This window comes from Hemitrygon akajei, chromosome 20, assembly GCF_048418815.1.
Source record: "Hemitrygon akajei chromosome 20, sHemAka1.3, whole genome shotgun sequence".
NCBI lineage: Eukaryota > Metazoa > Chordata > Chondrichthyes > Myliobatiformes > Dasyatidae > Hemitrygon > Hemitrygon akajei.
The window spans coordinates 54490250-54502890 of NC_133143.1; the positions used below are offsets into that span (position 1 = coordinate 54490250).

Below are 12641 nucleotides of genomic sequence, written 5' to 3' on the forward strand. Positions count from 1 at the left end.
ATTCTCAATATTCCTGGATTTCAGTGCTTTAAAAGGGATAGAGAGGGCGGGGAAGGGGAGGAGGGGTGGCATTACTGGTCAGGGATACCATTACAGCCGCAGAAAGGGTGGGTAATGTAGCAGGATCCTCTTTTGAGTCAGTATGGGTGGAAGTCAAGAACAGGAAGGGAGCAGTTACTCTACTGGGGGTATTCTATAAGCCCCTGGTAGCAGCAGAGATACCGAGGAGCAGATTGGGAGGCAGATTTTGGAAAGGTGCAAAAATAACAGGGTTGTTATCATGGGTGACTTTAACTTCCCTAATATTGATTGGCACTTGATTAGTTCCAAGGGTTTAGATGGGGCAGAGTTTGTTAAGTGTGTCCAGGATGTATTCCTGTCACAGTATGTTGACAGGCCAACTAGGGGGAATGCTATACTAGATCTAGTATTAGGTAACAAACCGGGTCAGGTCACAGATCTGTCAGTGGGTGAGCATCTGGGGGACAGTGATCACCGCTCCCTGACCTTTACCATTATCATGGAAAAAGATAGAATCAGAGAGGACAGGAAATTTTTTAATTGGGGAAGGGCAAATTATGAGGCTATAAGGCTAGAACTTGCGGGTGTGAACTGGGATGATGCTTTTGCAGGGAAATGTACTATGGACATGTGGTCGATGTTTAAGGATCTCTTGCAGGATGTTACGGATAAATTTGTCCCAGTGAGGAAGATAAAGAATGGTAGGGTGAAGGAAACATGGGTGACAAGTGAGGTGGAAAATCTAGTCAGGTGGAAGAAACAGCATACATGAGGTTTAGGAAGCAAGGATCAGATGGGTCTATTGAGGAATATAGGATAGCAAGAAAGGAGCTTAAGAAGGGGCTGAGAAGAGAAAGAAGGGGGCATGAGAAGGCCTTGGCGAGTAGGGTAAAGGAAAACCCCAAGGCATTCTTCAATTATGTGAAGAACAAAAGGATGACAGGAGTGAAGGTAGGACCGATTAGAGATAAAAGTGGGAAGATGTGCCTGGAGGCTGTGGAAGTGAGCGAGGTCCCCAATGAATACTTCTCTTCGGTATTCACCACTGAGAGGGAACTTGATGATGGTGAGGACAATATGAGTGAGGTTGATGTTCTGGAGCATGTTGATATTAAGGGAGAGGAGGTGTTGGGAGTTGTTAAAATACATTAGGATGGATAAGTCCCTGGGGCCTGCCAGAATATTCCCCAGGCTGCTCCACGAGGCAAGGATCTGCTCTGGAGCATTGCTGAACCTCTGACTAGGATCTTTATGTCCTCGTTGTCCACGGGAATGGTACCAGAGGATTGGAGGGAGGCGAATGTTGTCCCCTTGTTCAAAAAAGTTAGTAGGGATAGTCCAGGTAATTACAGACCAGTGAGCCTTACATCTGTGGTGGGAAAGCAGTTGGAAAAGATTCTTACAGATAGGATCTATGGGCATTTAGAGAATCATAGTCTGATCAGGGACAGTCAGCATGGCTTTGTGAAGGGCAGATCATGCCTAACAAGCCTGATAGAGTTCTTTGAGGAGGTGACCAGGCATATAGATGAGGGTAGTGCAGTGGATGTGATCTTCATGGATTTTAGTAAGGCATTTGACAAGGTTCCACACAGTAGGCTTATTCAGAAAGTCAGAAGGCATGGGATCCAGGGATGTTTGGCCAGGTGGATTCAGAATTGGCTTGCCTGCAGAAGGCAGAGGGTCATGGTGGAGGGAGTACATTCAGATTGGAGGGTTGTGACTAGTGATGTCCCACAAGGATCTGTTCTGGTACCTCTATTTTTTGTGATTTTTATTAACATGGATGTGGGGGTAGAAGGGTGGGTTGGCAAGTTTGCAGACGACACAAAGGTTGGTGGTGTTGTAGATAGTGTAGAGGATTGTCAAAGATTGCAGAGAGACATTGATAGGATGCAGAAGTGGGCTGAGAAGTGGCAAATGGAGTTCAACCCGGAGAAGTGTGAGGTGGTACACTTTGGAAGGACAAACTCCAAGGCAGAGTACAAAGTAAATGGCAGGATACTTGGTAGTGTGGAGGAGCAGAGGGATCTGGGGATACATGTCCACAGATCCCTGAAAGTTGCCTCACAGGTAGATAGGGTAGTTAAGAAAGCTTATGGGGTGTTAGCTTTCATAAGTCGAGGGACAGAGTTTAAGAGACGTGATGTAATGATGCAGCTCTATAAAACTCTAGTTAGGCCACAATTGGAGTACTGTGTCCAGTTCTGGTTGCCTCACTATAGGAAGGATATGGAAGCATTGGAAAGGGTACAGAGGAGATTTACCAGGATGCTGCCTGGTTTAGAGAGTATGGATTATGATCAGAGATTAAGGGAGCTAGGGCTTTACTCTTTGGAGAGGAGGAGGATGAGAGGAGACATGATATATGTGTACAAGATATTAAGAGGAATAGACAAGAGTGGACGGCCAGCGCCTCTTCCCCAGGGCACCACTGCTCAGTACAAGAGGACATGGCTTTAAGGTAAGGGGAGGGAAGTTCAAGGGGGATATTAGAGGAAGGTTTTTCACTCTTTGAGAGTGGTTGGTGCGTGGAATGCACTGCCTGAGTCAGTGGTGGAGGCAGATACACTAGTGAAGTTTAAAAGACTACTAGACAGGTATATGGAGGAATTTAAGGTGGGGGGTTATATGGGAGGCAGGGTTTGAGGGTCAGCACAACATTGTGGGCTGAAGGGCCTGTAATGTGATGTACTATTCTATTCTAGATAATTGAAAATTGCAAGTAAGCACTGTCTGAGAAAATGGACAACATCGGCCATTGTGCAGTCATCTGCTACTTTGGTCTCAAGGTCTCATCACCTAAGGAGGTCCACGAGGACATGGTGGCAACACTAGGGGAGGGTGAAAAATAGATGTGCTAGGTTTTCTGAAATTGACTCCTTCTACCTTAGGCCATGAACTTATCAATCACCCCTCGTGGAATGCTGGATCAGATTCAATGGGCTGAATGGCCTAACTCTGCTCCTGTCTTATGGAACAGTGTCAACCTTAAATGACACCAAAGCCCACATTCTGTGAATGATGTGATGATCAGGAGTAATCTCAGCTTTCAGAAAAAGTATGCTTCAGAAAATGGTCTTGAAAAATTAAATCCAAGTTTACAAATGTAAATCATTTCATTTAAAAATACATCAAAAATTAATGATTCTGTCAACATGTCATTTCTAGATCAAAATTTTACATTTTGAATAGAAGATTCTGCTATCAAATAACATCAATTAGGTGACGGGATTAATTTATCTAAAAGTAATCAAAATTGATTCATTTTAGGTCAATTAATCCAAGTGCTATTTTCTGCAAATTTAAAGCAAAATAATTTCTAAAACACAAGTCTTAAGAACTAACCCTTGAGTTTCCACAATATACCTGCTACTTGCATCTGAATTAGTAATTGTGGAAAAACTCCAAATACATCTGCGTGGCAGTAAGTTGCTCTGGAGTTAATCGTGGAGTGTGCAATTCAAAATGAAATAGCACAGCAATGCCATTTATAGCCAGTACAAGTTTGACCTCAGGTATCCACATCAGACACAATGGGCAAGATCATGCTGAACCAGCTCCACATCTTCTGGCCACCACAGACACACTTGGTTCTAGGATGCATGGCTCCCATGACTGAAGCCTAGCCACAGCTGCCATTCTACAAAAATACATGGTTCACAAGGCAAAACCAGGCCTGAGATTGAACCAAGTATGGACCGGTCAATGGACTTGTTTGATGGTTTTCCTGACGACTCACCCTCCTCGTGTTCCTTGCATTGTTTTCTACTGCTTGGGAAATAATTGCAATCCAATATATTCAAGTTGGAAATAAAACCAAATGCATGAAAATTAAAACGTTAGAATAATCCCCTGACCCAATTAATCTTAATTTAACGTTAGTTTAAAAAGTTAAAAGAAAACCCACTTAGCCTTTTAATGGTCAGTGATTTCAATTAACTGTATGGAGATATGCCAACTATGGCTAACATACGACTCAGGGGCCAGATTGAAAAATGCTTCCAGTGCCTTGCTTTAGATTTCACAATGGTCTTGGACACACTGCGAGCTCAGAGGCAGAGCAACTGGCCAAGTACCCAATTATCATTCCTCAACTTGCACTGCACTCAATTCTCTACAGATCTACTAGCTAACTGTCAGCCTTATCCAACTTACTATTCAGACTGGATAGGCAATATGAAATAATGTAATTCTTAAATAGTAAGTGACAAGTATTTTCCTAATGCCAGTCTACTGCAAACACAGATATAGAACACAGAGCAGTTCAGTACATCAACGGGCCACTCAGCCCAAAATGTTGTGCCGAACCAGCTAAAAAGCAAATCAAAAACACCAAAACACTAATCCCTCCTTCCTACACCATGTCCATATCCCTCCATCTTCCTTACATCCATGTGCCTATCCAAATGTCTCTTAAAAACCTCCAATGTGTTTGCCTGCACCACCATACTAGGCCACACATTCCAGGTATCCAAGATTCTGACTAAAAATAACTTGCCCCTCGCATCCCCTTTGAACCTATCCCAGCTCACCTTGAATACATGCTCTCTAGTATTAAGACATTTCGACCCTGGGAAACAAGATACTCTGTCTACTCTACCTATGCCTCTCAATCTTGTAAACCTCTACCAATTTTCCCCTTAGCCTCTGGCACTCTGAAGAAAGCAATTTTAGTTTATCTAGCCTCTTGTGATAGCACATGCCCTTGGAACCATGCAGCATCTTGGTAAACCTCTTCAAAGCTTCAGCATCCTTCCTAGATTGGGGCGACCGGAAATGTATGCACTACTCCAGATGTGGTCTAACCGGAGTTTTATAAAGTTGCAGCATAACCTCTTGACTTTTGAACTCAATGCCTCAACAAATAAAAGCAAGCATTCCATAAGCACCTTATTGATCTGTGTAGCCACTTTCAAGGAGCTGTGAACTTGAATCCCAAGATCTTTCTGCTCAGCAACACTGTTATGGATCTTGCCCTTAACCGTGTACTGTCTCCTTGCATTTACCCTACCAAGGTGCAACACCTCACATTCATCTGGGTTAAACTCCATCTGCCATTTCTCTGCCCATATCCGCAACTGACCTACGTTGTACTGTATTCTTTGCCAATCTTCGGCACTATCCACAACTCCACTGATCTTGGTATCATCTGCAAATTTACTAACCCACACATCTACATTTTCATCCAGGTCATTTATATACATCACAAACAGCAGAGGTCCCAGTACAGGTCACTGCAGAACATCACGAATTACAGACCACCAGCTTGAATAAGTCCCTTCAACCACTACCCTCTCTCTGCTGTGTTCTGAATCTAAGCAGCAAATTCACTGTGGATTCCATGCACCTTAGCCTTTTGGATTAGCCTCCCATGAGGGACTTTGTTAAACCCTTTAATAAAATCCATGTACACAACATCCACTTCCCTACCCTCATCAGTCCTTCTCGTTGCCTTGTCAAAAATCTCAGTCAAGTTGGTAAGACGTGGCCTGCATGCACAAAGCCATGCTGGCTCTCCCTAATTAAACCATAGGTTTCCAAATGCTCGTATATCCCATCCCCAAGAGTTTTCTCAAGCAATTTCCCTGTAACTGACATGAGACTCGCTGGTCTATAGTTCACAGGATTTTCCCTGTTCCTTTTCTTAAGCTGAGGTACACTAGCCACTTGACAGTCCTCCGGGACCTCACCTGTGGCTATAGGACATGAAGATACTGGTCAAGGGACCAGCAGTCACATATCTTGCCTCCTTCAATAACCTGGGGTAAATCCCAACAGGCCCTGGGGACGTATCTATCTTAATACTCATTAGGAGTACTCACTTCCTCCTCCTTGACCTTTAAATGCCCTAACGTATTGACATACTCAGCAATGATCTCCTGGTCTTCCACATCTTTTCCTTGGTAAATACTGAATCAAAATACTCATAAAGTACCTCACTCACATTCTCCACATCCAACCAAATGTTCCCTCCTTTACCCTTGAGTGGTCCCACCCTCTCCCTAGTTATCCTCTTGCTCTTGATGTAGCTATAGAATGTATTGGGATTCACCTTAATCCTACTTGCCAAGGACTTCTCATGGTCCTTCCTGGCTTTCCTAATTCCCTTTAGTTCTTTTCTGGTTTCTTTTTACTCCTCATGCTTTGTTTGATCCTAACTTCTGAAGTTTACATACTAGTCCTTTTCCTTCTTGACTAAATTCATCATCTCTGGACATCCAAAGTTGTCTTATCTTCCCATCCCCGTCCTTCCTTCTAAGAGGAACACAGTTTTCCTGTACTCTGTGCAATCGATCTTTAAGCACCTTCCACATGTCTGATGTGAACTTGCCAGAGAAAAATGTTCCCAATTAACACTTCTTAGTTCCTGCTTAATACCCTCATAATTACTCCAATTTAAAACTCTCCCATGAGGACCATATAGATAAAGCCCTTATCTATAGCTATCCTAAAAGATAAGGATTTATGGTCACTGTTCTCTAAATGTCCACCCATTGAAAGTTCAGTAGAATACGGTATTTTAGAAAACTAACGCAAATTATAACCAAGGTTGGATTGCTCTGAGTGTCGAGCAGAGTTGAAAAGGTGGAGAATGCCCCCTCCGGCAGCAAAAAATGCAGAGCCAAAATAATTTGCTGCAGCAGGTCCGAGCGCAAGGTTTGGGTAATTTAATCGCTGGCCCATGTAGTCTGGGGGCTCCTCTCTCGACACTAAAGCTGCAAAGCTACTCCCGGCTGCTGTGCTCTGTGTCTGCAAACATTACGGCGACTTCCCCTGCTAATATGATTAATTGAACATTGAGGCTTTGGGCCTACTCCAGGGATTTGGATCCAAGGACTCAATATGGTTCAGAATGCTGTTATTGTTGCTTGCCTCTTATTGTTTGCATGATTTGTTCTGTGTTTTTTGCTCTTTCTCTGTGGGCACTGGTGGTGGTGGGGGGGGGGTTAGTCTTATTTTTTTAAAAATTGGGTTATTTCGGGTTCATTGCTTTGCGACTGCCTGTAAGCAAACAAATCTCGAGGTTGTATAATTTATACGTAGAAACGTAGACAATTTAGAGCATATTACAGGCCCTCGGCCCACAATGTTGTGCCAACCTACTCTAGAAACTGACTAGAATTTCCCTACCGCATAGTCCTCTATTTTTCTAAGCTCCTTGTACCTAAGAATCTCTTAAAAGACCCTATTGTATCCAAATTTATTCTTTAATAAATTGCCTTTGAATAACCCTAAACTACTGTTTCAATGCATCTACTCCTAAAGAGGTTATAAATTCCTCTACAGCTAATATTTCCTCCACAGAATTTTCAGTGTGTTATCCAGAAGCTCATCCCCATGACACCCACCTAAAGAACTATAAATACAAATTATTCTAGTATTAACATAAAACTTTAATTCGTTAATGCACTCAATTTCTTCTCCACTTCCCACATACACACAATTCATGCACTATTTTTACCAACTTTCAAACACCCTTCAAAGTTGAAAAGCCCAGCTTCTTTCAATATTTCTACATAACTCATAACTCTTGCAATTCATTGCATTTAGTATATTCCCAGTCCTCTGGTGACCATAACTTGAGAGTATTCCAAGCAGAGAGCCTATCAGAGCATTAGAGAGGTTGCTCAAGATGCCTTCCAGAATAAAACAAGACATGTGGTAAATTAGTAGGAGTTACTCATACTTCTAAATGGAAATACCAACTTGTTGGGAATCAAGCATTTCTTCTTGCAGTGAGGAGTGAATGGGACAATTCATTGATAACAGTGAACTTGGACATTGTTTCATATTCTCAGAATGAGATTGGGAAAAAATGAGAAGTACTACAGTGAGAAATTTTAAAAGCCTCTGAATAAACCACTGTGCATGAGGATACATTATTGACAGACTTAATGCATTATTCAAGTCTAATTTTCAAATGGATTACATACATGAAAAAGTAGTTTCCACTGCTAGCAAAAAAATTGTCTTGCGTTCACCAATGATTGACAAACATAACAGCAAAAAAAAAAATAGGAGGTCTGTGCAGCATCTGTCACCCTTCATGGGAGAATTAAATTACATTTGTTGACATAGCATAAAGTTAACTTTGCTTTGCATGGAGCCACCAGTTCAATTTAGTTCTTGCATCCATTACATTGATGAAAATTTATTGTTTCTCTGTATCAAGAGGAATTCTCTGCTTTTCCAATAAATTATACTCCTCTCAAAACACCAGAAACATGATTGAAAGCAATATATTACAGTCCTATGGAAAGTGCTGGCTCTGTACAAAATTACCTTGTGGTCCTTGACCAGCTACCATGTACAGCATTTTACAATAAATTATATTTTGGGTTGAGAAAACTTCCTGGCACATATATACCTGCTTTCAGGCAATAGATGTATGAAACAATGAACACGTGTAGCAGGTTTCATTTTTAGAAACATTTACTGATATCAATGTTTTAGGGACAATGTATACCAACAGGTTATGCAAAGAAAACTACGTTACCATTAACTTGGTTACAAAGCAGAACATTTCAGGCACACATTGAGTGAGCTCTTCATTTCCCTCCATTATATTGCATTATATATACACAATACAAGAATTAGTGATGCTGGAGAAATTCAGCAGGTCAGGCTGCATTTATGGAAAGGAACAAACAGTTGATGTGTAAAGGTGAGGTCCTTCATCAGGACTGACCATAGAACGTTACAGCACAGAAACAGGCCCTTTGGCCCTTCTTGGCTGTGCTGAACCAATTTTCTGCCTAGTCCCACTGACCTGCACTTGGACCATATTCCTCCACATCCCTCTTATCCATGTACCTATCCTTATTAATATCCTTCCTGTAATTAGGTGACCAAAACTGCTCACAATACTCCAAATTTGGCCTCACCAATGTCTTATACAACCTCACCATAACATTCCAAATCTTATACTCAATACTTTGATTTATAAAGGCCATTGTACCAAAAGCTCTCTTTACGACCTTATCTACCTGTGACGCCACTTTTAGGGAATTATGCATCTGTATTCCCAGATCCCTCTGTTCTACTGCACTCCTCAGTGTCCTACCATTTACCTTGTATGGTCTACCTTGGTTTGTCCTTCCAGAGTGCAATACCTCACACTTGTCTGTATTAAACTCCATCTGCCATTTGTCAGCCCATTTTTCCAGCTGGTCCAAATCCCTCTGCAAGCTTTGAAAACCTTCCTCACTGTCCACTACACCTCCAATCTTTGTATCATCAGCTGATCCAATTTGCAGACCTGCTGAGTTCCTCCAGCATTTTATGCGTGTTACTCTGGGCCACATCACCTGAACAGATACTTGAAACATGTTCACAGTTTGGCATGCAAACAATTCCTGACAAAAAAAAATCCCTTGAGGGCATCCCCAAAAGTTATGTAACATTCTCACAACTTAAAAATCACAAACTGACACAAAATCAAGTGAGAAGTCACTTGCAGCCTCTCTGACTGGACCACTTGGGAGATAGTTTAAGAATCAGCAAATTGCCAAGATCGGCTGTAACAGAAAATACTGGAAAACCATCAACTTGGAATGTTAAAAGTTTCTCTCCACGGTGTTGTCTGACTACAGGATTTTTGTTTCCTTTTAATTTCATATTATTTGCAATATTTTGACTTCAGGCGACATCCTGAACTTCTACTAAATATGTCCTGAAGCACCAGATTGTAGTTTATAAAACCACCACATACTCAATAGAATCTTAAGCACAAGGAGACTCTGCAGGTGCTGGAAATCCAGGGTAACAAACACATTAACAGGCATACAAATGGAATCGAGTGGCATTCATTGAGAATATCAAAATTTACAGCTATTGATCATACACAAACACCTTAACTGATTGCTTGATTAATGATGTTGTCCTTTACCAGGTCAGCTTTCTGGAACATAAGCTAATAAGTGCAGCTAGGAAACTCAATCTACAGGTATCTTATTACTTTTAATCCGCAAGTACAATACTGTATTACAAACGATTTAGTCGAGTACCTATGTATCTCAAAAAGGCACACATTTTGCTCTCTATTGCAAGGTCCGGTATTGGCGTTCAATGCACAATAAAATACCAATACGGAACAATTTTAAGATGTGGCGTTTTCAAACTCATTGCAGTATATTGGCAAATGGCGTCGCTGTGATATAGTATTATAGGAGAGGAAACTAAACACTGTTTTCCCAAGAGATGCAGCATTCCCTGCTAATAGCTTCCTTCAGGAAACGAGTAATAACCACGAAGCAACACGAGAAACGCAAATTCAAATCGTAGTATTTACATAATAATAGCGCTGTTAATCCCGTTTTGTTATCACCCTAGCTTCGAGTAGACGCAATGAAACAGGAATTAAAAAGACGCCAGAAACATGAAGATCCAATTGAAGAATCCGAATAAACATCAACAGCTTGTATCTAGACCGGAGCATCAGCTGGGGAGGCGAATTTATACCGGACTTCCAGTCGGGGGCTACATCTGAGTCAGTGTTAATCGGGGCCTAAATTGCCCGCAAACTCGGCAGGGGGCGAGGAAGGGGAGGATAGGTAAGAAAGACCAGAAAAGATACATTGCAGTAGTTCAGGAAGGGGAAGCACGGCTGGTGGTAGTGGTGCAGGGTAGAGATGGGCGTGCAAGGAACGGGTGGGGTAGGAACGGGTGGGGGATGGAGAGGAAGGAACGGGTGGGGGGTGGGTGCGGAAGGGAGGGTGGAGAGGAAGGAACGGCTGGGGATGGTGGGGGGGAAGGCTGGGGACGGGGGGGGGGAAGAGAGGAAAGTGAGGACGCAGTAGGGCAGAAAGTGCGGGTACACCCGGGTAGTTACAGAAGGGTATGTGGGTCAAAGGAAGGGGCGTGGGAAGTAAAGTGTTGTAGCCCCAGTGAGGTTGGGGAGGGGAAAGCAACGGGAAAATACCAGGGTGGTGGGAGTGGCGAAGGAAGAAGCATGAGTTGGGGGAGAAGCAGGGTGGGGGTGGTGGGTGTTCTGCGTCCGGATTATCCTCACCTTCGCCTTCTGCGGCGCCGACAGGCGGATATCGTGCACAAAAGGATTCCTGACCGGGGGCAGGCGAGTGCAGCCCTCGCCGCCGCCTCCTGCCGCCGAGCAGCCCTCTCTCCTCGGCATCCTCATGTCGAACGACAGGCCGCGGGTCCGAGATGGTTGCAGGAAAACGCGATGCGGGAGCCCCTCCCTCCCTCCCTCCCTCCCTGTGTGCTCTCTCTCTCTCTCTCTGCCTGTTTCCTTCTCTCGCTCTCAGGGCCCCGACCGCGTCGCAGCCGCTTGTCCTGGCAACGCCTCCCGACTCCGGGGGCGAGCCCCGCGCCCGCGCCCGCACGTCGGCGTCGGGAGCGCGCGCCGAAGCTGGCAGCTGCCCCGTCTGGGGTGCCGACAGAAGTCGGTACCACCTTTCCCGAGGGATACCTGTGTGCAGGCTTTCAGAAGGAGAGGTTTAAGAGTTATCTTTGTTAGGCATTAGTTTTCTGCCGTCCCGTTCACTTCGTGCGCAACATTGTACCGGCTGAATTCAGAGGGGTATTCGAACTGGAAGCGGGAAAGAGGCTACTCGGCCCCTTGAGTCTGCTCTACTGGGTAATAAGATCTCGGTCGGTCTGATTGCCAACATGGCTCCGCATTCTCCTCAACCCGCGGTAATGTTTCAGCCTTTGAGTGTCGTGAATCCATTTAGCTCTTCCTTGTTGGGTGGTTGCCCGGGTAGACACTCTATTTGGTACAATGCCTCAACGCCAAACTTGCTAACTAGCACCAATATTTCGTTTGGCTAGCAATTAGAAAGGGTCCTACCAGTTGCATCCTTACTGGATGGTGAAAACATCACTTCCGACGCACTCTGCCCTCAGGCGACGAGATGGTTGCTCGTTTGTGTCTGGGTGGGAGTTGTGGGTTTGCAAACGAGGTTATGGAGATAGATGTAAGTTTCCTTATCAATGTTCGTCCCGAGCTACAAAGTAACGGAGGATTCGCTGATCTACGGGCTGTTCCCAGGGTCACACAGAGACGGGCATCAACTGCTGCTGGAAGATCATCAACTCGGTGAAAGAAGCTCTTTGGTCTATCCTAAACTTGTTGTTCTTCCAGCAGAGTGAGATGTCCGCAGGGGCATTCCAGGCTGCAAGAGTACATGGTGAGGAAAATAGACACAGCCAACATAAGGGCTCAGCGGTTATAGTTTAGTGTTCTTACCAAACTGGTCAGGGACAAGCCGTTTCAGTATTGTAGTTGTGTATCAGCCCAGGAGGGCAGGTGATTGGCAAGGGTGTTATGGGTTTTTAAAAAAGTAAGATAACAACTGACTTTAAGTATCGTCTAGTAATAGAAAGGATTTACACTGTTAATTCTATATATAGATAATATGAATAAAATTTGTTTTGATTTTAAAATATTTTATTTGCTTCTCCCACCCATTGAGGAAGAATTTTGAAGATTCAGGATGCTTGAAGAGAGAAAAAGAAAAATCATATCATCCCTGTCTTATATGCACAGCACTTTATTTTTAAACAATGAGCCCTGGCTCTAGATCATTATTAAGTCCATTTTGTGAAGACCCCCTTAGAGATGGGGTTCCCAACCTTTTTTATGCCGAGGGGTTAGT

General features: G+C 43.6%; 1 protein-coding gene across 1 annotated transcript in view; it reads right to left on the minus strand.

Annotated features, from left to right (window-relative positions):
* The window catches only part of LOC140713804 (lysophosphatidylcholine acyltransferase 1-like), a 115526-nt gene extending 104312 nt beyond the window's left edge, over positions 1-11214 (minus strand). The window contains exon 1 of the mRNA XM_073024354.1: positions 11036-11214. Coding sequence (XP_072880455.1) covers positions 11036-11161 — 126 coding nt within the window. The 5' untranslated portion in view covers positions 11162-11214. The remainder of the gene's footprint in view (positions 1-11035) is intronic.
* Between the last annotated feature and the right edge of the window lie 1427 nt (positions 11215-12641).